General features: G+C 35.1%; 1 protein-coding gene across 12 annotated transcripts in view; it reads right to left on the reverse strand.

Annotated features, from left to right (window-relative positions):
* Window positions 1-26,756, reverse strand: part of CHD9 (chromodomain helicase DNA binding protein 9) — a 224,425-nt gene that overhangs the window by 69,416 nt on the left and 128,253 nt on the right. For 11 of the 12 annotated variants that reach the window (XM_044256151.1, XM_044256148.1, XM_044256150.1 and 8 more), the window contains 9 exons: window positions 18,897-19,008; window positions 14,995-15,141; window positions 14,024-14,092; window positions 13,885-13,940; window positions 13,140-13,257; window positions 9,924-10,010; window positions 9,579-9,716; window positions 6,565-6,686; window positions 2,970-3,213 (listed from right to left, as the gene is read on the reverse strand). In XM_044256151.1, coding sequence (XP_044112086.1) covers window positions 2,970-3,213; window positions 6,565-6,686; window positions 9,579-9,716; window positions 9,924-10,010; window positions 13,140-13,257; window positions 13,885-13,940; window positions 14,024-14,092; window positions 14,995-15,141; window positions 18,897-19,008 — 1,093 coding nt within the window. Of the gene's footprint in view, window positions 1-2,969; window positions 3,214-6,564; window positions 6,687-9,578; window positions 9,717-9,923; window positions 10,011-13,139; window positions 13,258-13,884; window positions 13,941-14,023; window positions 14,093-14,994; window positions 15,142-18,122; window positions 18,181-18,896; window positions 19,009-26,756 lie in introns of all 12 variants that reach the window. The other variant, XM_044256156.1, reaches the window with a different exon arrangement.

Genomic DNA, 26,756 nt, shown 5'->3' on the forward strand with positions numbered 1-26,756 from the left:
ATGGAGTGTGGAGGGATGAAACTGTACTGGGACTGGCACCTTCTCTGTGCAAGAAGCTACTGGGGCGTTGTTTGACATGTATTTTAATAGTCCCTTGAGCTGCTGTAGTAAAAATTGTCATGAAGAGGCCAAGGACAGATCATAGAGGCCAGTTAAGGGACTGTCATAGTAATCCAAGCAAGAGATCATCATTGGAAGCCATGAGAAGTATTCAGTTCTAAATGCATTTTAAAGGCAGAGACAATAGGATTTGCTAATGGATAGGTGTAGAGTGAGATAAAAAGAGGATTCAAGCTTAACTGTAAAATTTTTTATCTTGAACAATTAAGGTGGTGTTGCTACTTACTTTCAATGAGAAAATTCAGGATTCTGGACATGTTGTGTTTGAGTCAGCTAGTGGACATCCAAGTGGAACAGCTGAATAAACATTTGGAGAGGACTTTGGAATTCAGGAAAGAAGTCAGAGTTGGTGGTAAGACTTGGGAAGTTTCTAGCAGTATAGCTGGTACTCAAATTATGTGAATGAATGAAACCTCTGATGGAATGAGTATGGATATAAGAGAGTCTGAAGATTGAGCGCTGGGGTCACCCCCAAGTTTAGATAGGGAAGATAAGAAGGAACCAGTAAAGGGAGCTTCAGAAGGAATAAGTGGTGATATAGGACAGTATGAAGTCCTAGAATCCAAGCCAAGAGAATATTTAAATGGGACTGAAAACTGTAAATTATCATGGACTACGAGAAATGAAGGGTTAAGAAAGATCATGTATTCTGATTTAGAGTTTAATTTCTACTAACTTAATTAGATTAATTCATATTGATTATATACAATGGCCATTACGTTGAATAACAGATCCAGCAGAATACTATTAAAAAAGGCATACAGTGTACATCTAGGGCATTTATACAGTTCTAATAACTGGGGACAGGATGCATTCAGTTAAAGTGATATCAGTGTTTAAGAACAAAGGTTTTTGATTCTAAGTAATCCCAGTTTCGCCAGGATTTTGGAGGAAACCCAGTTTCGCCAGGATTTTGGAGGAAACCACGTAACTTTTTACCTCAGTTTCCTCATTTGTAAATGGGGCTAATGTTATTATATATTTACAAGGTAGGCATTACAAAGATTAAAGGAAATACATATCTAAAATATCTGGCATACTGCCTGACACATGGTAAATACTCAATAAATGTTTGTGATTATTAGTGTTATTATCTTTACTTTTTTCAGGGCAATTCAGAAAAATCTTAGCATAATTTTACTACTGCTATGATATCGGGCTATTTAATAACTTGAAAAAGCAGAAGTTAAATATTCAATTAATTAACTTATTTATATTAAAATTACATGAAAGAGTTAACTCCAAGTTAAATATGTATCTAAAGCACAGATCTATTTAGAGGAGACATTTTTTACCTTTTTAAATTTTAAACCTGTCAGATAGTATTCTTCTAGAGTATATAACATTTACCACAAAATATAATATTTAATATATACTATTTAGTTTTTAACCCATTAAGAATCTTTTAGCTTTTTGACTATTGTGTTCATACCAAAATCATATGAGACATATATTAAAACTATAACCCTTTTTAACACTCAAAATCCCAATATTTTAATCATACCTTCTGTAAAAAATGAGATTGAACTAAGTCGATCATAATCATTTTTATGACTACCACACAGCTCTTAAATTCTACAAATGTATGACTGGAAGAATAAAACACTATGGAAGGATATCAAACTATAATCTGAGATGTCAGAGGCTTGAAAGGTACAAAGGTGATAGTTAAAATAAAACTGAGGAATAACTAAAGGGTTATATAGATGCTTAATTTCATAGGAATGTAGTTGTTTCAACCATAAAGTAAGAGGGACTAAATCAATTAATTCATCCATTTTCCATTCTGAATAGGTAGAAAATCAATTACAACTGGGAAGAAAAGCAGTACAAGGCTAGGCACATTAACTTACTTCAACCTGCATCATATCACATGATGCTATCACATCATATGTTATAATGACCCTTATAAAACAAAAGAATTAGTGAAAGAAAAATAAAGTATTAAGGTGCCACTGAAGCTGAATGTTAGGCAATAAACCTATTCCAATTAAAGAGTGTAACTTTGTGTGAACTGTGTTTTTATTAATCTTGTTCATTATTTCTTAATAAAATTCTTAATTTAAGAGTCCTATTTAGCTGCTCAAAACTGCAACTGGCACTTAATGCTTTCTAGATTTTAACTTTCTGCTAGAAAATTTTTTATTATAATGATATCCCTTAATTTTATGATGTGTGTATTTAGCTGAAAAATAAGAAATCTTCTACTAAGCTTCCTACTGAAGAGGCCAAAGTAAAATGGAAAATGTGCCTTCCGGATACAGAGGAGAAGAAAACCACCCAATCACCAGAGCACTGGAGTAATCAATCCAAAGGGGAAAACAACAGAGAGGTATGCTTGTATCTGCATACAAAACAAACAAACCAAACTTTAAGATGTGTCTAAAATCAAAATCCTTTGAACATGAAAAAGAACCTACGGTTTCATCCAAAGAGGCATTTAAACCCATGGTGTTCACTGAAGATTTGAATTTTAAAAATGGAGGGAGAAAATTGGAGTCTGATTAAAGAGACAGGTAGTATTCTAAAAAATAAATTTAATGTGTGTTTTCTTCTAAAGCAGTTAGTAAAACAATTATTCTAGTTGAAAAATTAGGGATATAATCAAATTAGTACATTTGTATATATCAGCATACTAGATAGTGAACCAGAACGTGATCCTAATTCCTTGTCCCTGTTCTCTTGAGCTGCTCAAGTTTATTGTAAAATAAAGATGATGAATAAAGAGACTGAACTAAGATACACATAGGCAAATAAAATTCATTCCAAATTTGAAAATAATAAATGCATAATAATTGGCTTTTCAAACTTGGCCTTTCAAACAATAAACAAAATCACCAGTAACACACCTGTGAGTCCCTGAAGTACATCTCATATTGCTGTATCATCTGTCTGCTAATCAGGCTCCCATGATAAACCACAACATTAATATCAGTCCACGTACGAAATTCTCTCTCCCAGTTTGCAATAGTAGAAAGCGGAGCAATAATCAGGAAAGGTCCTCTTATACCAGTCAGAAGGATTTCGTAGAGGAATGTAATTGATTGAATGGTTTTGCCAAGACCCATTTCATCTGCTAAAATGCAGTTTCGTCTGAAATAAACAAATATATTATCCATGTATACAGTGGGTTTTTCTGTACACTATAACATTTTTAATGATAAATATATAAAAATAATCAAAGATCAAGTTAAAATACTTGCATTTATAAAAACATAAAAATTGCTGAAGTGCAGATGAGGCAAATCCTTTTGTATATATATGAAACTGTAATTTCATTATAATCCCGCAAAGGGAAAACTATAGATTTCTGTAGCTCCAAAACAAAGATAACACCTGTTAGAGGTATGATTTTGTTAAAGAATGGCAGGAGTAAGACAAACTAAATATATTATTTATTCAGGAAGCATTTATTAAATACCTTCTCTATCTCAGGGATAGTATGAGAAGATGGGATACAAAAGAAACAGAACATGTTCTCTGCCTTCCAGGGGCTTGTATCTATTAGAGAAGCAGACATGCACATAAGTGGATAAAAATCATACAGTGTCCTATCATGAAAGCACAAACAAAGCACTGGTTTTCAACTCTGGCTGTGCATTAGAAGAGCCTAAAAGCCTGAAGGAAACACAGATACCCAGGGCTCTCCCCTACACATTATGGAGTAGGATAAAGCAGCTATAATTTTTTTTTTTTAAAGTTCCACAAATGATTGTAATATAGGCCCAGTTGAGGACCCTCAGGGTTAAGTTTATTAAAGAAGCTCAGAGGAGTTAAGTGTCCAACTCTGGCAAAAAGAGATGGTAGGAAAGGAGATCTCTTTCAGGGAAGAGGTCAGTCATGGGTAGGATTTTGCCAGAGAGCACAGCAAAGGAGCAGAGGTGTAAAGAACACGATCAACTGGGAGACCACAAACGTGGTTTTGAGACGAGGGTAAAAGGAGGGGGAATCACTATGATACGAAGAGGTCACAATAAAGAACGCTGGACATCATTCTGTTATGCAATGGGAGTCACTTAAATTTTTAAAGAAACCCGATGTAATCACGTTTGTATTCTGAGGTTCCCTGTGGCTCTACTGTGGACATTAGAAGGTGAAGTGAGTAGAAGCTGAACACTGAGTGGGAAAGTTAACTGCAATAACACAGGGAACAATGGTGGGCACTTGGACTAAGAGAGAGGGGACTAAGAGGAGAGAATTAATTCCAAGGTTAACTACGACTAAGAATGATTTGGACTTAGTGACCAACCAGATATATGGGGTATTGGATGACAGCCAGATTTCAGTCTTGTTGACTAAATGAATCATGTCATTTACTTCTTCTTCTTCTTATTTTTTTGGTAGGCTCCATGCCAATGTGGCGCTTGAACTCATGACCCTAAGATCAAGAGTTGCATGCTCTACTGACTGAGTCAGTCGGAGGCCCCTTTATTGTGTTATTCTTAATAGAAATACAAAATAGGTTGGAAGAACAAGTTTGGTACAGAGGAAAGGGGAAACGATAAGGTTAACTTTGAATTTTGTGTTGATAAAAGAACAGTGAGATAGACTGTAAAGTAGCAAGAGGCAAACAGAAATATGGGCTTGGAGTTCAAGTTAGAGATATCTCAAGTTAGAGATAAAGATACGAGACCATTAGGATGTTATTGATAAATGAAGGCACAGGCTGTGTAGAGTATGGCTTAGGATGAACAAAACTGTACTACAAGGAAAGAGCAAAAGAGCACTGTTAGGAGGAAAACGCAACACTGAAAGGGCAAGCAGAGGAAGGGAAACCAGCAGATCTCCAGGTCACAGGGTCTGGAGAAAGTCCCGCGGTGGAAGCTGCTGGGGGTGAGAACGGGGGAAGGTTTGCAGGAGCAACCACAACCCAAAGCAGCAGGGACAAAGCAAACTAGGGGTGAAAACCACCCCTTGGATTGGGAAGTTACACGTTTCAAAGACAAATTATCACATCGAAGCAAAAGGTTTAAAGCGAGCTGGCGATGAGGAAACGGGAAGAGCTCCTGTTGGCTTTCTTCCACGAAACTACTGATGGCTCAAGGTCGCTAGAAGGAAAAACAGAACCAACAAGAGAAGGCTTATCCTTTTCCTTCTTGCATTTTTATGAAAGATTAGACCCAGTTTTGTTTGCAGAGTGAAGGGACAGCACTAGTCTTGGGAAGGCTTGAAGGTGTAAGAGTGCGGGAGGACAGCTGATGGAGTGAGGCTCTGAGAAAACTGGCTGTGCGGCATATGTCAGAACAGAGGTGTGGATGAGTCTTGGTTGTGGAGGCACCTTTTAACTTCTGGCACATGAGGACAGCTAAGAAAAGCTACGAATGGAGATACGTTTGTTGGCCTGGCTGTGAGGGCAGGCAAGAACTTGAACAAGCTCACCTACGGGCCCTAGGCTTCTCTATGGACCAGTCGCGTTGGGGTGAAGAGAGTAGGGTTGTGATAGATGGCCTGAGGAAAGTGCTGGAAGTTTAAAACAAGCAATGTGGGCAATGAGGAAGGGCAGCAACGAGGGGATTCAAGCAAAACATATTTTGCCTGGAAGGATCTCTTGGGAAAAATGATGGTTAACATTTAGAAAATATAAACATTTAGAAAATGATGGTTAACATTTAGAAAATATAAACATTTAGAAAATATGAGCTCTAGAGGAAAGAGCTCGGTGTGGAGTTAACAGGTCCCCCAACTCCACATGAGTGAGTCTCGGGACTCACAATTACTGAGTGCAACGACTCAGAAGAATCATGTGAGAAGTAAAAACATGGAAGAGTGATTTTGAATAAAAAGTGTCATCAAACTGTCCTGTTATTACTCATCATAATGCCTTTGCTTGCTCTCTTGTATATGCCACTATACTTTCCAAATCATGGGTCCATTTTTCACTTCTGTTGCAATTATCTTTTCATTGTAAAAAAGTGAGTTAATGTTCCACCCAGCATTTTGAATAACTTAGAAAATAAACAATTAATAGAAAGCATAAATTCATTACTAGGTTCTTATATTTTGATTTCTATTCCTCATCAACTGCTGACAATCTGCTTCTCTAAAGACTTAAATAATAGACCTACTTAATTCTTACTGATATAATTGCTCACACTTTACTAACTAGATTCAATTACTGGCAGACAGCAGTATAAGCTGATAAGTTGAAAAATACCCCGTAACATAACAAATGTTTTATGATGGTGAGAAAGGCATTTCAAATTTTACTATTAATCATCTTATCAACTTTCTTCTATTCTGACTGGCATACATTTAAATGAAGCAATTGAAGTCAAAATCCTAAATTATAATTTACACATCTTCCTGAGATAACCTCACTTTCAATAATAAAGACTCCATGACAGTAATAATATAGCAACACCAGGAACTATTTTACTTAACATATTTTGACACATACTAAAAAAACAACACATTAAGCTTTTTTTCTGTTGGTACACTACATACCTATTGTACCAATTGAACAAGAGCCAGTTGAGTCCTTCCAGTTGATATTCCCTGAGTTGATTGCCATTTTTATAGTCCCTGGATTGATCAATTTTTTTCCAAATATTAGCAGGAGGACGATCCTTTGTGGGAAAACAAAGAACGGTGTATTCCAGATTTTCTAATCTTGCACAAACCTCATACATAGTAAAAACATTGCTTTTAAAGTAATTATAGAAGCGTAACATTATACAGTGTTATGGTGAAATATTACAAACGTCTAAAGACCACATTAGTTCTCCACAAACTCTTCCAGAAAATTGAAGAAGGTAGCATATGTTCCAACTCATTCCATGAAGCCCAGGCACTAAAATAAAAGATATTAACAAAACAAAACAAAACAAAAAACCCACTATACACCAATATCCTTGGTATCATGACCAAGTAGATTTTCCCCAGGAATGGAAGGTGGTTTTATCCACAATATGATGCTAGAACAATTGGATACCGATAAGCAAAAACTGAACTTTGATTCATACATGTACTATATATAAAAATTAACTCAAAATTCATTGTAGACCTAAACGTTACCTAAAACTAAAAAAACTTCTGGCAAAGATTTCTTAGCTATAGCACCAAAAGTATGATCCATAAGGAAAAGACAGGTAAACCAGACTTCATCAAAATTAGAAACTTTTGTTCTTTTACACTGTTAATCTAGTGAAACTACATGTCACAGACTTGGAGAAAACATTTGCAAATCATGTATCTGATAAAGGACTTGCATCTAGAAATACAAATAATTCTTAGAGCTCAATAACAAGAAAACAAGCCAATAAAAAATAGGTAAAATATATGAACTGGCACCTTGTTAAAGAAGATATACTAACGGGAAATAAGCACATGAAAAGATTCTCAACATCATTAATCAGTAGGTAATGTAAATGAAAATCACAATGTCATACCAATATCACAATGTCACACCATTATATATATACTAGAATTGCTAAGATTAAAAACACTGTTCCAAGTGCTGACAAGGATGTGAAGCAATTAGCACTCTTACACAAGGCTGTTGGGAACGTAATATGGTATGACCAATTGGAAAAAGCTCGGTAGTTTCTTAAAAAATTAAACATATACCTAACATATGATCCAGCCATTTAACTCATAGCTATTTACTGAGAAGAAATGAAAGCACATGACTAGACAAAGACTTGTATACTAATGTTCATAATAACTCTGTTTATCCATTCACCTGTTGATGAATACTTATACTGGCTATCAGAAATAAAGTTATTATGGGGGAGCCTGGCTGGCTCAGTTGGTTAAATGTCTGCCTTTGGCTCGGGTCATGATTCTGGGATCTTGGATCAAGTCCTGCATTGGGCTCCCCGCTCAGTGGAGAGCCTGCTTCTCCTTCTCCCTTTGCTGCTTTCCCTGCTTGTGCACTCTCTGTCAAATAAATAAAATCTTTTTTAAAAAAGCCTCCCCAAAACCAAAATATGACTTATTTCATGAACAATTCTAATTCATTCCTTCTCTTCTGTTGCACCTCCACATTTTTCATGGCAGTTTTTCCTTACTCTGATGCTAATGGAAAAGTCAAGTGCTCCTGCCTTTTCATGTATAAATTCCCTCTTTGGTGAAGTAAGAGATTTCTATGACCAAATTACATTTGAAAAAGGACGGGACAAAATATTCAATAAAATCATAATAGGTCTCCTCATGGTAAATTTCTTTGGTTGGCTCCCCAAAACTGAATTCATATGACAATAATCCTATGTTTTAGGATTGAAAGTAAATAATTTTAGGAATTGAAAATAAAACATTGAATATTAACAACAGCACAACTTGCCATAGCCTTCTAAAATTCTATAGTTTCTGTACTAGAAAAGTTAATAATCTACTTTTTATTTTTTAAAAAATATTTTTAAGGATTTATTTATTTATTTATTATTTGTCAGAGAGAGAGAGAGAGGTGGGGAAGAGAGGGCATAAACAGGGGAAGAGGCGGGCAGAGGGAGAAATAGGCTCCCCACTGAGCAAAGAGCCTGATGTGGGACTTGATCCAAAGACCCTGGGATCATGATGTGAGCCAAAGGCAGATGCTTAACTGACCAAGCTACTCAGGTGTTGCATACTTTTTATTTTTGACCAGGGAAAAGATATGCATGTAGTCAATAATTAAAAAAATAAAAATCAACATACTGAATTTATGTAGGCTTTCAACAATATTCCATATAAAAGGTTCTTTTAAAATAAAGCTACTATGGGGGTGCCTGGATGGGTCAGTGGGTTAAGCCTCTGCCTTCGGCTCAGGTCATCATCTCAGGGTCCTGGGATGGTGCCCTGCACTGGGCTCTCTGCTCAGAGGGGAGCCTGCTTCCCCTCCCTCTCTGCCTGCCTCTCTGCCTACTTGTGATCTCTCTTTGTCAAACAAATAAATAAAATCTTAAAAAATTAAAATAAAATAAAGGTACGATGGAAGGAGATGAACTGTAACTATTTAGTTATGGAGAATTAACTGGTTTTTAGAAAAGAAGGAAAGGTGGGTATAATAAGGATTTTTCCTTATTATAGAGATAGAGAATTAATAACTCCAACTTGAGCTGAAACTGGTATTTTTGATATTTTTATACATGACCTGAGAGAAACAGTAGTGGGAAACTCTTATTAAATTCAGAGATGAGACAAAAGCATTTGGAACTTGCTGAGGGAAATTTGAAGGAAATACTCATCAAAATCATAAATGCACATATGCTCTAAGTGATTACACTTCTGATTTGTCTTACAGAGGCTTGTACACATGGGTTCAATGTTCAATGCAGGATTGTTTATGAGAGCAAAAAACTGGAACACACACTAATGGAGGAATAATCAAATTAACATACATAAGATACTATGCGGCAGTTTTTAAAATAAGGTATTCATTGTACACCAAAATCACAATTAAAAATGCAAAGATTACATTAAACCTGCTGAATACAAGAAGTGCTAAGATTTTATGAAGTTGTCTAAGACATGATTCTTACCAAATGTCTTGTGTCAGGCCTTGAAGCTTGTAACTGTTCAAACTCTTCTATTTTTGCAAGATCTACATCTTCTTTTAGTTCCCATGTACTATCTTCGTATGGTAATGAGCACCACTTTACTAAGTAGTAAATAACAGGCTGTAAAAAATATTTATTTTTTCGTTTTACTATTTTGAAATAGAGTATTTAGAAACAGTTTAAATATACTTAACCTACATCAATAAAAACCAATGAAACATTTTTCAGTGTTTTTAAGGTCATTAAGTTTTAAAAAGGAGTAAGTTTTAATATTTGGAAAGTTTGAGGCTCTTCCTAATTAAAAAAAATTTTCCCCTAAATATTTACCTCACCAGTATCTTTATCTTCACAAAAAGAGACTTCTAATACTCTGTCTACTTCAACGTAGTCTGGGTTAAATGGTTCCTCTTCCATCTAAAATTAAAAAGTTAACTTAAGTGATAATTGACAAAGAAGTAGAAAGATAAAAGTGAAATAAACAAATTTACTAGCTATTTTCTAGAACAAGCAGAAGTTTGATTTCGATTAGATTTTCAATAAGTGGCTCACTTCCCTTTTAATTTCCAAAAGATATCTAGGATACTTTGTCTATATGATGAATCATCACGTTATGTGTAATAAAACCAACTGAATAACACTATGAAATAAGATACCTCAGACAAGTGACTTACTCTCGAAGATACATTCATTAAAATTGTCCTAGAAGAGCCTCCGCACCTTTCTTGTGCCCCTTTCTTCAGGTCTACGCGTTGAAGACCAATCACCCCCCCTCATCTCTCAGCTGCATTATTATTATTTTTTTAATTGTACTTATTTATTGGAGAGGGAGAGAAAGCACAAACAGGGTGAGGGGCAGAAGGAAGGGGAAAAGCAGACTCCCTGCTGAGCAGGGAGCCCAATGTGGGAGTCAATCCTGGAATTCCAGGATCACGACCTGGCCGAAGGCAGATATTCAACCGACTGAGCCACCCAGGAGTCCCTCTATCAAACACTATCAACTGATGACTCTTGGGCTCAGGACCCAGTTACTCCAGTGGATGCCAACTCTACCTGAGCTACCTCAAACTGCACTCGTTTACTCTTCAACCTTTGCTTCTTTCCTATAGTTTCCTACTAGGTTAATGGTAACACAGCACCCCGTCCACACGTTACTCCCAGTTACACAAGTCAGAAATGCAGAAGTCAGCTCAGAGTCCTTCTCTCTCTTTCTTTTTTAATCTTCCACATCCAGTAAGTCATCAATTCTTACAGATTCTGTCTTCAACTACAATTCAAAGTGGTTCCTCCTTCCTCTTTCTCACTGCTTCATCACTTCTTACTTGGATCTCAAAAACCGCCTAATTTTCAACTACCTCCCTGCCTCCCTTTAGTCATTCTCATAATGACCCTAGGGTGATGTTTCTCAAATATAAATATTATCTATTCCGCTACTTCAAATCCTTCACTGACCCTCCCCTGTTTGGGGATCAGGCCCACATTGGTTTTGAGGATCCTACCTTGTCCTCCAGCCTCATCTCCTATCATTGGCACTGGTGCACCCCAGATTTCATGCTTCCAAAGTACAAAAACACATGCTTTTCAAACTCCATGTTATGGCACACCTCCATGTTTTTATACTCCTCCTTCTCTCTTCTGAACAGACTGCTGTTCCTTCTCTTGTCTCCCTGGCTGCTTATTATTCCTTCCTGGATGCCTCACTTTCAATAGCCAGCTGCCTTGGCTATCTCTGCTGCCTCTCCTCCTCTGCTTAACCTCTAAATACTGCAGAGCTTCACGGTTCTGTCTTTAGTTCTCTTCACTGTCTCAAATCCTTCCTGAACGACAGTATCATCTCAGGATCTCTTAATAACTGCCCAACATCAGAATGGTAACCAGGTACTTTAAGACAATCTGCATAGCTCCAATTTACGTTGTACCGGAGTCAAGTAAAACTTAGTCTTTAAATTTTTGGCCTCCGAACACCCATAAACTGAGTAGGTCATCAAATTTTTCAAGGAGATTTTATAACTACAAAGGAAGTAACCATAACTTCATGGTGAAAAAATCTGCCAGAAACCACCATAATCGAGTGAGTAAAGTTACCACCACAGGTTAACTTGCCCTACAGGTAATGGGGCAAACAGATAACACTCTCCTCCTCCTTCAGTGAGAAGGGTACCGCATCATTTCTGTGGTGGTCTTTTATTTTTAAAATATTTTAATTCCAGTGTAGTTATCATTCAGTGTTATATTACTTTTGGGTGTACAATAGAGTGATGGTCTTTTAAAAAAATGCATGACTTGAATCCTGAGGCAACATTAGACAAGCCCAAATTGAGGGACATTCTACAAAATAAACCACTTATACTCTTTATAAAAAAAGTCCAAATAATGAAAAACAAAAAAAGACTGACAAACAGAGACATGACGACTAAATTCAACATATGATGCTGGATTGGATTCTGGACCACCATAAACACAAAAACACTTTTTTTTTGCTATAAAAAGTGGAACAATTAGTGAAATATGAATAAGGTTGGTCTATAGATGAGTTAATACTATCTCAGTGTTAATTATACCATTATTATGTGACAGAATTTTTTAAAAAATTAAATACTGAAGTATTTGCAATTTACATTCAAATGGTTTAGAAAAGAAATGTATGCGCATGGGACAGGAAGAGAGAGAGAGGAGGACAGAGGCAGAGGGAGAACAAAGCCGACATGGTAAAATATTAACATTTAGGGAATCTTATCAAAATATACATTGGAAAATAAAACATACAGCATAGGGAATATAGTCAGTGGTATTCTAATAGTGCTGTATGGTGACAGATGGCAGTTAGACTTGTGCTGAGCATAGTATAATACACAGACTAAGAGAATCTCTAGGTTGTACACCTGAAACTAATTTAACACTGTGTGTCAATGATAGTGAAATACGCACCCCCCCACACACAAACGGGAATTCATTGTACTATTTTTGCAACTTAGATTTTTCAAAATAAAAACTCAAAATGCTCTTCAAATTAAAACATCAAAAAATTTAGATGAATATAAAATTGCTCTAAAACAAGCCTATTAAAAGAAAAAAGAAAAAAATTTAGAGCAGGAAAGGACATCAAAGTAATTGGTGAGGCCTTTAAAATGAATTATGCGTATGATGATTTGTTCATACCTGCACAAACCTGGCATAGAAAATATGTAATGTATCTCACGTACTGAAAAATCTCAAGTTTCCTTTCATTTGCTATATTACCATTTCCATTACTTGGGTAACTTTGCTGATACAATTCTTGAGATTTTAACCCACTCATATTCAACTCTAAGTACTGAAATACATGCTAATTTAAAAACACAAGAGTTATCTACCACTCTGAATTATCACTGTGCCTGTTTCAGCTAGTTTCCAAGCTAAATTTGGGGAGAGAAGTAGATAGCATTTGTATTCAAATATCAAACTTGGAAGCCTAAGACTTAAAATGAATGATACTTAAATTTTTGATAAATACTGCATGTGTTCAAAGTTCAAAACACAATAGTTTCATTTATTTCTTTTTCTTACATCAGCAAAAAAATGTGCTCTTTGTGCTTGTCTCAATTTGAATCGTTTGATTTTCTGCTGGATCCTTTTATCTTTCAGAAGCTGCTGCTCGGTGGCCCACTCACAGTGAAGATAGGAGCTAATATTTGTATAAAAGCAATATATTAGAATGACATAGAATAACACATTTGGGTTTTTTAAAATTTATTTTTAATCACAGCACTTAATACAGAATATTCAACTTTATGAACAGGTAGCTCATCATTTCATTTAATGTTAACAGACTCCTTTCAATTTATAAAGCCATGGTGATCACTATATCTCAAGGATGTAGTATAAAGATGTACAATTTGCCACAGAGAAACAGAATGATAGACCAAATCACAAAGGTAACAAGATGTGATTTATCATTTATTTCCTCACTGTAAAAGTTTTGTAATGATCAGAAAGCTGACTTGTTTTGAAATCAGTGTTAATTCTTTTAAAAACAGTTTTTCACCTAAATACAGGAATAATGTGAATAAAATCTGAAAAATTCAATAATATAAATAATGTCTATCATTTGTAAAAGAACATTTTATAAAGATTCCTGCATTTTGATGTTAATAATTAACACTTCCTGAAAAAAATTCACTTAAATTTTACCACAAAAGATTTTGAACTAATAAAACATTTTAAAAGTCAGGTAAAATAAAAGAAATAATTTAACTTAATATGTTTAAGTGTATTTATATATAAATCAGCATTTTCTAACTCAGATACTTACTAATTCTTGTATTTTACAAAAAATTCTTCTGTATCAATCATTACTCCAGGTGATACCTAAGAAAATAAAATCAATACTTATGATTTTAAGAATAAGGCCATGGAATATAAAGGGTAAAATGTAATGTGCAATTACTTACTTCCTTTTTTACAATTCTAGAAGATAGTATTTTGTCTACAATTGCAGCATCTTCTTCACTTGGATTCTCCTATGGGAAGGAGGAAAGAAGACACAATGTCACATTCTAAAAATTCCCTTAGCTGCCGCTTTGTATGTTTATGAACACACTGAAACTCAGTTTAGTTAGCACAGGTGTCAGGCACTGTGTCAAATGTTAGGAATAAAAAATGGAAAATGAAATCACTACTGTTACTGTCCTCGTCATCATGTGCGTCATCATCATCACGGTAAACACACTGTGCTGCTTAATTGGCTCAGCATTATTATCAGCACTTGGCACACATTAACTAATTTAATCCTTGCAACTACACCGCGCCACTGTCATCTCTCTGCTGTACAGATTAGGAAGCTCAGGCATAGAGGACCAACTACTCGCCCAAGGTGGCAAATCACTCAGTTGGCAGATGAGTGGTTAGTTCACAATCCAGATAAGGAAGATTAAGAGAGGAAATTGCAATATGCAAAGACAGAGAGTGCACCTACGTTCATAAGGTCAGAGGATTCAGTGCTTGTAAAGAAGTTGGACAAAAGGCCAAAAAAATCCATACAAAGGGCTTTATGTGATGTGCTAAGAAGGCATCATTATTTTTTGTAAGACTTGGGAAACTCTAAGAGAAGCTTTAAATAGGCAGTACAATGATCAGTCCTATAACTTAGAAATATTCTACAGAAAAGACAGAATTTGGAGGAGTTTCAGAAATATATATTTAGGGGGTGAAAAATGTGGTGATAAACTGGATGACGAGGCAAAGGAAGAAAAATGAGAGGATGAATTCCTAGGTTTCTGATCTGAATAATTACTGGTTCTATTAACTAAAAGGGGAATCCAGGAGGAAAAGTCAGAGTAGGTTTTAGGAGGAAAGATACTGAAAGTATCTTAAACTATGTTGATTTCAAATGATTTGTAGTCATAATCCAAATATGTCTTACCACAAATAACTGTAAAGGCTGTTCACCAGGTAAAGGAGCTGAATTCTTTTTTATTTTCATAGAACCTTTAACCTCTTCTTCAGATTGCTTCCCTTCTGCATCTTCTGCATATTTTTTTCTTTTAATTTGACGATTTGATCTTCTTTTCTGCAATGAACCATAAGGAACATACTTATATGACTGATTTTCAAGGCAAGATTTTTAAAATAATTACTTTTAGTGTGGTAATTTTGTACATTAAATTTCTGAAATTGTGTTCAACCGTCATCTTTTCTCATTTTCCCTTTCAATTAAAGGAAGATTATAACTTGCCCTTTGCCACAGGCTTAGAATCTTGTTTTACTTCCTAAAGTTTCAAATAACAAAGATTAGTAATACCTCGATTACTTTTCTTTAGAAATTGTTAGGAATAAAAAGATTTACTTTTTTTTAACTATTTCATAGCTTGGACAAAACCCATTTTATTAGTAATAAGTTTATTCCTTAATTATCTCCCTTTAGAAACTATCATTATGAAGAGTAAAAACATGTTTTATTTAGCTATTTCACACTTTAGGCAACACATACTTTAAAATGTTAATAATGTCACAGTTTCTGCCCCAAACCTTAAAAGCGCATCAGATGAATACTGGCTAAATAATTAATCGGGGACATAAAACTAGAAGAGTAAATCAAATATTTGCCATAAAATCCCTGAACTGGTGTTTAAAACAAAAGAATATAAAATGTTTTAGAAGAGATACACAAAATAATCAAGTAAATCTACCAAATAATTAAATGTGTATGAAAAAGGAACCAGTGTTTTACTAACTTTACTAGCTTCCCTTAAAAATAAAGAACATCACTATCAAAACCAGAAGTAAACCTTTTGAAAAGTATTACATGTAATACCATAATTTTAAAATAAACTAAGTGATTTTAAATCACGTATCAAATACACATGGCTTTACTTACCTCCCTAAAGATCTAATATTTGATGTTCCTCACTACAAAATCAAAATCTCACATTGGCCTGACAACTTCAAAGGACTTAGGTTTGCTTTTTTTCACCTCTTTAAAATTTCATGGGTGGAGGCATCTCAGCCAACTTTTCTATTGCTCAATATTTGGTAAATCTACCCCTTCTTCCTTTTTCTTTTACATTTTTTTTTCTTTTTCTTTTACATGTTTAGTAACTCCCATGACATTCCCCCACAATGTAACCTGCAAAATAACCCATGTATTTTCTTTTTGGTTTCTGCCAAATCCTTAATTTGGCAGGCCTTTCCTATTTCCACAGCCATGACAAAGATGGCTCAGTCAGTACAGAAGGCTGGGGAGAAACTGTTATCTGCATCCAAAAAGTTGACAGTGGCTTTTAACCTTACTTTACTTCTTTCTCTTGAGTTGTGGACTATGGTGAGAAAGAAAGGCACTAATATGGTAAGTTAGCTTAGCCAAATAGAGCAGATAACTTCATGGCTCATTTAGGATGGGTCTCACCATCTCTTGGCCATGAAGACATTTACATTTTCAAAACTCAAAGTTACACTTCTGTTAATATGGGAGCCAGGGAAGGTGGCTATAAAAGTTATAATAAAAGGACTTCTAGAAACCCAAATTTTCCCACATCTTATTTTGAAAACAAAAACAAAAACAAAACAAAACACTCATTTTTATTACTACTTGAGAGAAAAATTCTATGGATATCTAGTCTAATACAAGGCTACAGGAATATTTAGAGTTCTACAACAGTTATCATATGTCTCTGAATACTGAAGAATAGTTTAAATTAATAAACCAACAGTGGCATTTATTGTTCTAACAATAACATGTATTATCAATGTTATGTCTCACTGGGCATAAATCTTCTAAATAATGAAGTTTAAGAATAATTCAGTATACTTTTAGAAGATTCTGTCTCATGTTTTCAGCATTTAAGTTTCCTTTCTGGTCATTTAGGCATCTATTAGTTCTCTGAGATGCCTCACTTAGGTCTTCAGTAAATTGTAAATTAGTGGCCTGAAAGAATCCTTTGAACTCTCAAAAGTGCAAATTTAATTGATTCTTCACAAGATAAAACGAGAGCAATAAATTTGTAAACTGCACCCTCATGAAGACTTTATCAGTCTAAAAGATTAATTAAAAAGTCTGAGTTGTATGATTATAGCTGGGATATTATAAGGTTATTATAGATATTATAAGATTACAGCTGGAATCATTACAGTGGAATAAATTATATTCTCCTAAAGTACCCAGTTACACATCAGGCAGAGCCAAATGAGGCACCATTTTCATTAAATTACTTTCTCTGTCATGTAGTATCGCTACTACTTTAAAAATATAAAAACTAATTTGGTGTATACATTTTAGCTGATGCGCTTTTTTCTGGCTTTCTTTCTCTTAATGTTTTCAGAGTACAATTTAAAATAGTGACAAATTCTTTCTTCGAATGTCTTTTTTCCAGCTTTTTTTCTTCTGTCTTAGAGGCTTCAATGGATCAGTCCGCAACACTTCACGTGAGTGGTCAGAAATACACTCGTATATGCCTAATACTTTGTTATGGTAACACATTGTTTCCTATAATAATCCTAATATAATGTGCTGCAGGTTTTTTTTTTAAATGAAGTCTGCAAATACAGTCAGACTACTGAAGTACTGTGTATTAAGATTAAAGATAAAAAATTAATTATCACATTCAGATTTTTAGATTTCCACCGGACTCCAAGCCTGAAACTTAAATTACTTTTTCAGCTTTCAAATCTTGATGGTCCCTGGTGGTTGAAAACGACATGGACCTCTCCATCATTCATATTATACATTTAAATATATCAATAATACAGATTTGCAATCATTTTCTAGAAAATATTTCTTTTCTTCTCCACTTACATTTCTGGGTTAAAGCAACATGCCTGTCAAACAACTAACACTGCAATGGAAGGTATGGAAGAAATGTGCACATTAACCTATTCTATCATTTCATTGTTTGGTAATTACATAATGGAAAAATGGCCAGCCTTATGCTAGTTAAAAATTAAACTGAATTTTCTCATGGTGAATAAGGTAACTGTAAGTCTGCCTGAGTGAAGGATAACATGTGACAAAAAAGCCAGGCCATATAATATTAGGAGCTCAGTTACTGCCCTTACCTCAACTCTTGCAGCAGCCCAGGAGCCTTGAGCCACTACTCTCCCATTGGATAAGAAGCTGCATAAGGAAGAAGAAAGGCCATTCAGGGGCTTTCTGGCCCCATAATTCAACAACTGCCACCACCCATACGGCCTAGAGTTGTACTTAAATTATTAGAGAGCAGAGGGTGGCCTGAATTATTATGACCTTCCCTATATATATATATAAATAAACATTTTTTTTTTAAACTTTACAAGGTTAGTTTGAATAACCACCTATTAAAAAAAAAAGGCAAAATGCACAGTAAGCTTGTCTACATTAGGGGATTTTTAATGGAACTGGTTATCTTTTCTTTGACAGAAGCAGACCAAAGGAATTATCTCTAGGAATGATTCGAGCCATTTGCTCTATCACTCTATGTGATTCTAAAACTTGGGATCTCCATCCTTAAGTTCATTCAAAAGCACTCTATAAGTACAGAATAATATCATTAGATATTTCTCCATGCTAAAAGCCATCAGGGACTTTGGACTATTACTTAACTTCTCCGGGATTTGGTTTTACTGTCTGAAAAATAAGGGGTTTAGAGAGGGTACGTAAGTTTCCTCCCAGGTTGGACATTCTACAGTAATACTACTAGGAGCATATTATCATAATGCTGTCTTCGAGTTCTACCATCTAATAAAATGTAGTTTTCCTACTAAACTATAGTATAAATAACCATAAAGCAGTTTTAGGCTGTCTAGATAATTCTACCAGTGCTTCATTTCTCAGAAAACAAATGCAGTACTCACTTGAGAGTCTTCCTCTTTGCACGTATGCTGTGGCATCTGCTCTGTATCAGACATCTCATCTGAAGACTCATTCTTTCTTTTTTGTTTCTTACCCAATGTAATAATGAGTTTGCTGTTTCAAGAGGAAAAGAGTAAACAGTATGAACTCTCTGCCTTTTTCCATTTGTTGTCATATTAAGATTGCAATGATAAACTTTTTTCCATTTCATATCACATGAATGTTCAACCAAAGAGGGTAATTATCATGAAATCCATAATGGCGTTTTCAAGACAATAACTGCATTCTAATGGAACAAACACAAACCAATGTTACAGTTAACATACTTTTAAGCACAGAAGGGCACTCAAGTTCTATCCCTTATTTCTCAAGTTCAGAATTATTTTTCAAGGGAGAAAAAAGGTCAAGTGCTACAACCATATTTAGTAATTAAAATAATTCACTTATTATCTTATAGATTTAGAATGGGGTTTTCTCCCCTTCTACCTCTTACGAAATTCATATTCCACTTAATGTCCTTATATCCCACTTATTCCCTAGAAGCCTTGACTATTTTTTCCCTAATTTCTCCCTTACTTAAAACACTTTAAAAATGAATTGTCCTTTAATTATTTCATTTATGCTACGGCTTATCCTAGCTGTACTATATGTTCCCAAAGAGTTAAAAACTCTTTTTTCATTTTAAAAAATATTTCCACAGTTTGCCTGTCTCTCCCATATATATATATGTATGTGTATATATATATGCATATGTGTGTATACATATTAGTATGTATACACAGACACATGAAATAGTAATGTTTAAAAAGAAAATGTGCTTTTAGTTGTTTTTCCTTATCAAGGTACAGTACAGAGCTCTGACATTTCCTTATTCTGGTAAAATAGATGAGAGGGTTTGATTTTGAAGCACCATACTAATCATAAACCATGCTAATTGCTAATCAGGGAAATTCTATTTTAGATATTTATATTCCAAACAGAGGAAATTTCCCCAAATATTTTCAAGTATGATGTATCAGAAACATAGAAGAATTTTCTTCAACAATTACTTATTAATGTGGGAGAACTTGGAGGTTAAGAGCACACACTTTGAAACCATAGCATCAAAGATTTTTAAAAGATTTTACTTATGTCTTTGACAGAGAAAGATACAGTGAGAGAGGGAACACAAGCAGGGGGTGTGGGAGAGGGAGAAACAGGCTTCCCACTGAGCAGGCAGCCCGATGCAGAGCTCGATCCCAGGGTCCCAGAACCCAAGGATCATGACCTGAGCTGAAGGCAGACCCTCAACAACTTAGCCACACAGGCGCACCAGCATCAAAGATTTTAAATGTGATTCTACCATTTGCTTATCTGTAAGACACCTGGCAAATCGTTTGATCTCTTTTAGCCTTAGTTTCCCTTCCAGGAACGTAGGGATCCTATAATAGCTACCTCTACTGTTGTTGAGAAGTAAGTGGGATAATGCAAATGAGTTCTTAGCAAAGTCCTGACACGGTACTTTCTGAACTAACCTCTAATTATTATATGCCAGACACTTCTAGGTTCTAGGATTTGAAGATAAAGTAGACACAGTCCCTAATGTTAAAGTATCATTGTTAAAATATGAACACGGTTCAAACGCAGAAGTGGAAGTTAGTACTGGATGGAATGTGAACACAAAAGAAGTGCTTCTGTCTGCTGTGAAGGAGTACCTTTACAGAAAAGGTAAAGTTTGAGATAGGAAATGAATGATAAAAGGGAGTTCAACTGGTAGTGAAAGAAGACAAAGGGTGCATGCCAGGCAGGGGGGTATTAGAGAAGAATGAGAGAAATACACAGGGACAAGAGCATGTCAGAGAGCCACAAGGCACTGCAGGAGGAGGAAGCAGAGAGAGCTGGTCATCTAGACAGGCTAACGATCACAGAAGATCCTGTATGACATGTAAGGAGTTAACAATTTAGCTTAAGGCCAGCTTTTAAGCTCCGCAGGGCAGGAACTGAAACAGAATGTTTTGTTCACCACTGACAACAAACGGCTTGGAGATATTCTGAATACATGAAAAAAAGTAATAAAGCATTTGGAAGTTATGAGACTTTTACACAAATAGGTTCTATGGATTTAACATACAGCACGGTGATCATAGTTAACAATACTGCACTGTGTATTTTAAAGTTGCTAGGAGAGTGAATCTTCAAAGTTCTCGTCATGAGAAAAATATTTCTAACTAGTGAGGTGATGGCAACAGCTCTGTGATAGGAACATATGTCAAATTATTGGATTGTACACTTTAAATGAATATACAATGTTATACGTCAATTATACCTCAATAAAATTGGTGGGGGGAAGAATCTCAAACAAGAGAGCAATGCAACCAGAAGAAGAGAAACACAAGGCAGGGAAACCAGCAGTCAGGCAGATGACAACTCGAGTGAGGTATAAAGAGTGCAACAAAGGGCCACGCTGTGTGGATGGGAGGTGAAGAAGAAAAGCATAACTTTATTATAAAGGCACAATCAACAGACATGGTCACTGACTGGATGACTGGATACAAGGCAAGAAACCTCTGGAAAGAGTCACACCTACATGCTTCTTGTATGGCATGATTACCACCTTCCACAGGAGAAGGATGATTTTTACTGGGGATCTCACTTGCACTCTTTGGACTACGTGAAGAAAGCAAGTAAGAGTACAAACGCAGCTCCTGTTGGAAGTAGGAACTCAGAGGGAGTACGAAAAGATCTCCTGAAACAACATGAAGGAACCAACCATGCTTCTATTTCATTCCCTCTCACCACTTTAACTGGTCGCTTCTTCCCTCTTCTGGTCTCTTTTCCTTACTCGGGTTTCCCTGCTCACATAAAACTCTCCCTTGAGGTCCTATCTACTGTTACATATCACACGATCTTGTTCTTCCTCCTCCTCGTCTGCCTATATGGACTATTTCATTTTCAGTCCTCAACCCACGGTTATCTGACCCCTTGGAACTCCTTTACTCTTCAAAGCTTCCATTTAGCCATTGTTTATGGAGGCGGTCTCTGTTGACTTTAACATGCATTCTCTCATTTCATGTTCATACCATTCCAAGAAGTGAATACAAGCATTTTATAAGAGGAGGAAATGGAGGCTGAGGAAAGTTAAATGCCTTGCTCAAAGTCACACGGAAATTAAGACTAGAGATAAAAATTACGAATGCCTCACTCCAGAGCTTGAACCGAAGCTCTCAAAATGTTCCCAAAGGCAAGCCCTCACTTTTCCTAAACCTGTCTTCTAATATGAAAGTATTATGTAAGTTCAGAAAAGTGCACACATCAAAAGAGAACAGCTTCGTGTATTTACTGAAATGAACATAAATGTGTAACCAGCTTCTAGATCAAGAAACAAGACTGGAAGTCTCCTCCTTGATGGGCAAGCTTGATGCTCCTTGTGATTACCCAATAAAGCCCAAGGCACCTGCCCAGGTGGTATTCAGTGGCAAGATCAGGGATAACTGTTAAGTAAAATTAGGTAGTAGAAATATATATGGGATGCATTCTGCCATCTGCTCAAATATTTTTATAGATAAATATTGCCTAAATCTCTAGAAAAGAAGTGCCGTGTCCCCCTATCAACCTCAGATACCTACCCTTTTTTGCAGAGGAGGGTAGGTCCTAGTAAAAACATTGCCCATAATAACTTAGGATAAACCTTCATTATACTAATTACTTGAAAATGTTCTTCAAAACAAAAAAGGACCTTTTAAATTATGTCTTCCATATATTCTGTATTTTCTTCCAAGCTGTTCTACAGGCCTGGAAGAGCATCTTATTTCATAAACTCATCAACCATTCTTAACCTATGCAAAAATCTTTTTAAAATCCTAACTTTGTAAGAGATATTTCAGATATAGTAGTTTCCTATTAAGCCTTACAGAGTTCAAAATATTTACACATGTCCTTTCTGTTAAAAAATGGTACATTTCCATGGTAGGAAAAAGGCGATTCTAAAACATTAAGTCATGCTTGACGGATCTATTTCTGAGTAAAATACAGACATATTTTAAGATTTAAAAACTAGGGTTGCTAACACGGAACACTGATTCTTGAAAACAATGAAGTCATACTGGCTTATTGTACAGTTCTAAAATGGCATACAGGGGACACTACAAAGGGGAACAAAGATTAGGTTGATATTGAGAGTAATTCCTAAATGTGTGAGAGCTAGGTTTCATTAGAAGGCTGTTAAAAATAAGGATTCTTAATCAGAAATTATCAGACAAACCCAAACAGAGAGGCATTCTACACACACACACAAACACACACACACACACACACACACACACACACAAAACACAGACACTGAGGAATCATCCCAAATTGGAGGAGTGTAAGGAGGGATGACAACACTGTGAAATGTAGCATCTTGGCCAAAACAATGGAACAACTAACAAAATGTGCGTGAGGTATCAAAGTTAATAGAATTGCACAAGTGTTTTTTTCTGGGTTTTTGATAATCGTGCTTTGGTTATAGAAGATGTTAACATTTGAGGAAGCTGGGTGAAGGGCCTAAAGGAACTCTGACCTATTTCTGCAATTCTGAGATTAGTTCAAAGTAAAAAGTGGGGAAAAAGAGAAAAAAATACAGATTTGCAGGTCCCAACCTCAGGTTTCTGATCCAGTTAAGTGGGATTCCAATCAGACTTCTAAAAAATTCCCTAAAAGATTCTGATGTTCCACCAGGTTTGGGAACCACTGGTTCAGGGTTACTATCACAGAAAACTCTAAAAACAAATATTCAGGATAATAATGTGATTTTATATTTATAGAGCACTTAAAACACACCAAAGTGCTCTTGCCTACAGTATCTTGGTTGATCCTGAGAAAAACGCTGAGATAGATAAGGTGCTAGTCCCAATATACTAATATGGAAGGTTTAGCTCCAAAAGGTGAAATAAAATGCCCAAGTCTCAAGTTTAGTAAAGAACAACAAAGGTCTCTTTATTCCTAGTCTACTATCTCCAATATCTTACTGATTTTATAAAATAACACTGTATTTCAACCAGTCAGCAAATACTTACAGTCAATAAATATTCATAGCTTAAGGGGTACCAACAAATATGAAACTATTATTATCTCTTAGTAAACTATTAAGGTTAAAGTTTATCTGATTTTCAAACAACCAGAAACCTCTACTGCCTGTATTAGGACAAATGTTTGCCATAAATATTATGTGAGAGAAATCAGATAATCCAAAAGTAGAAAAATAAAATGAAATCAGCTAAGTAAAATACCCAATTACCAAAGAGCATTCCATTCTTCCAACAAGGATCACAAAGAGTCTACTATACAAATTATAAAATATCATTATAAATGAAACTAAAAGTTCATTATAGATACATTCTTCAAATAAACTGACAGTTTGCTATTCTTAGAAATATCACCTAAGTAAAGTGCCAAATACAGAATATATGAATAATAAAGGCTTTTTGCAAGTTTTGTTTTTTTAAAGCATTAAAGGGCTCTGTTATCAATGTCAGCAAATTGCAGCAACAGATACTCAGGCAAGTAAAAGAACTAAATATCAAAACATAGCTTGTTTCAGACAGCAAAGGGCAATTTCAAACTAAGTATAAATTTGAAATGTTAATTCATTTGCACTAGAAAATCTCCGTGTTTACACTTGACATCTATATTTGATTTTTAGATGTAATTTATGCACTCATCTGAATCCTGCCCACATGTTTATTAGTAGAGGCTGGGTAACAAGCTGCATTCTACAGTGTCAATCTGTAATTGCCCCCTGTTGATTCTCTCATTGCAATAATTGGACAAACAATGAATCTTCCCCAATTAGTCCGTTTGTTGTAATTAATGCATCCAATTCATCATAAGTGAAGGGAACAAGCAAAAATACTATTTCACATTATAATTTTTTTTTTTTTTTGCAAGCCAAGTGAAAGACACTGTGGCTATTTTTAAAGTCATAAAATATAAACTTTTAAAAAAAGAAACACTTTAAATCTGGTGAAATTTCTCCATTTTAAGGGTCAACTCAAGACTCCAGCTTAAACTCCTCTGGGAAAAGCAAGTTTTAAAAGGGTCCTTTATTTTAGTTAATCCTTCAGTTTGTGAAAGTAATATTGTCTTGTATGCTCTTGGTAACTTGGACTATAAATTACTTCCTGTTTAAGGGCAGATAGGATTTTTTAAAAAAAGTTGAATTCACTGAGTTGTTTCATACAGTTACTAGGGATACAAGTATTAGCTAAGTATTAATAATCATGGTCAATATATTAACACAGTTTCTTATTCTTAAAAATTACTTCTTTTTTAAAAAGAGAAGGGTGTTTATGTTGAAATATATGGACAGAGTAGGAGCATTAAATCAAAAACTTTACATGGTTCTAAGATACAAATTTCCCCCACATATTAACATCTATGAAATCAAGATTCATTTAATACTCAAACATGAGCCATAGTTTTAACTGGCAATATTTTTTTTCTTTCTTACTGACACATAAAATAATGTCATGCCTTGGGGCGCCTGGGTAGCTTGGTGGGTTAAGCCTCTGCCTTCAGCTCGGGTCATGATCCCAGGGTCCTGGGATCGAGCCCCACATTTGGGCTCTCTGCTCCACGGAGTGCCTGCTTCTCCCCCTCTTTCTCTGCCTACCTCTCTACTTGTGACCTCTGTCTGTCAAATAAATAAATAAAGTCTTTAAAAAAAAATAATGGCATGCCTTATAATCAATGACATCTTAGATTCAATGAAATACATACAACACATTGTTTGCTAACAACAGGCCTTACTAATACATTTTATGTAAAGGTATAGTTCTTAAAAATGGAACTGCAAATCTTCATTGAATTCATAACAAATATTATAGGCTGTATCAATTCTTTCTACAGATGAATGTGTTTTAGATTTTCACTGAGTTTAAGCTTAGATCTAAGGAAGGAAGTCAATAAAACATTTTACCTGCTTGACATTTAAAAATTATAGAACCTCTAAAGACTACTAATTGTATATGATTAATAATCTTAAAAAATGTAATAAATTTATACCATATATTTTTCAGGGTTTTTTTGGTCAGATGCCAAGAAACAATTAGTTAATATATTTGTATTTTATCCAGATATCAAATTCTTATTTTGAATACAGGCAATCAGGGTCTCATTTGTTACTTTATTAACAACATGGACTATGAAGTGAAAATTCCCAATTTCTGATGACCCATTATATTTTCCCTCAGAGTTTGTTAATTCATTTTCCCTTATATATTTTATTTAGATGTAAATGTATCTCTACAGACATGCATATGGACAAACTGACATGTTAGTTTTATTTTAAAAACACACATACTATATATGTATATATACAATGCAAGGTAATTAATAAATGTTATTTTCCTTCTTTCTTTTTGGGGACTCAAACTACAGCAAAAAAGGGCACAATATAATTCAGAATTATGTTTTATTGTTTTTCCTTATAATATGATGTCCTTAATTTCCTTCTTCCTTTTTTTTTTTTTTTTTAAGATTTTATTCATGTATTTACCAGAGAGAGAGAGAGAGAGAAAGCACGTGCACAAGCAGGGGGAACAGCAAGCAGAGGGAGAAGCAGGCTTCTGGCTGAACGAAGAGCCCAATGCAGGACTCGATTGTAGGCCCTTGGAATGATAACCTGGTAGAAGGCAGAGGCCCAACCAAATGAGCCACCCATGAGTCCCAACATCCTTAATTTCTGCTTGAATTTGATAAATACTTCCTAACTCAGAGTTTTCTGCTTTCACTCAAGAGAAAAGCTACTTCTAGCCACCTAATGCCTAGCATACAGAAAGAATAATTATGAATACAAAAAAGAAAATAAGTCTAATCATGAAGGGCTGATTAAATTTATAGAG

The sequence above is a fragment of the Neovison vison genome, chromosome 7 (genome assembly GCF_020171115.1).
Source record: "Neovison vison isolate M4711 chromosome 7, ASM_NN_V1, whole genome shotgun sequence".
In the NCBI taxonomy this organism is placed as follows: domain Eukaryota; kingdom Metazoa; phylum Chordata; class Mammalia; order Carnivora; family Mustelidae; genus Neogale; species Neogale vison.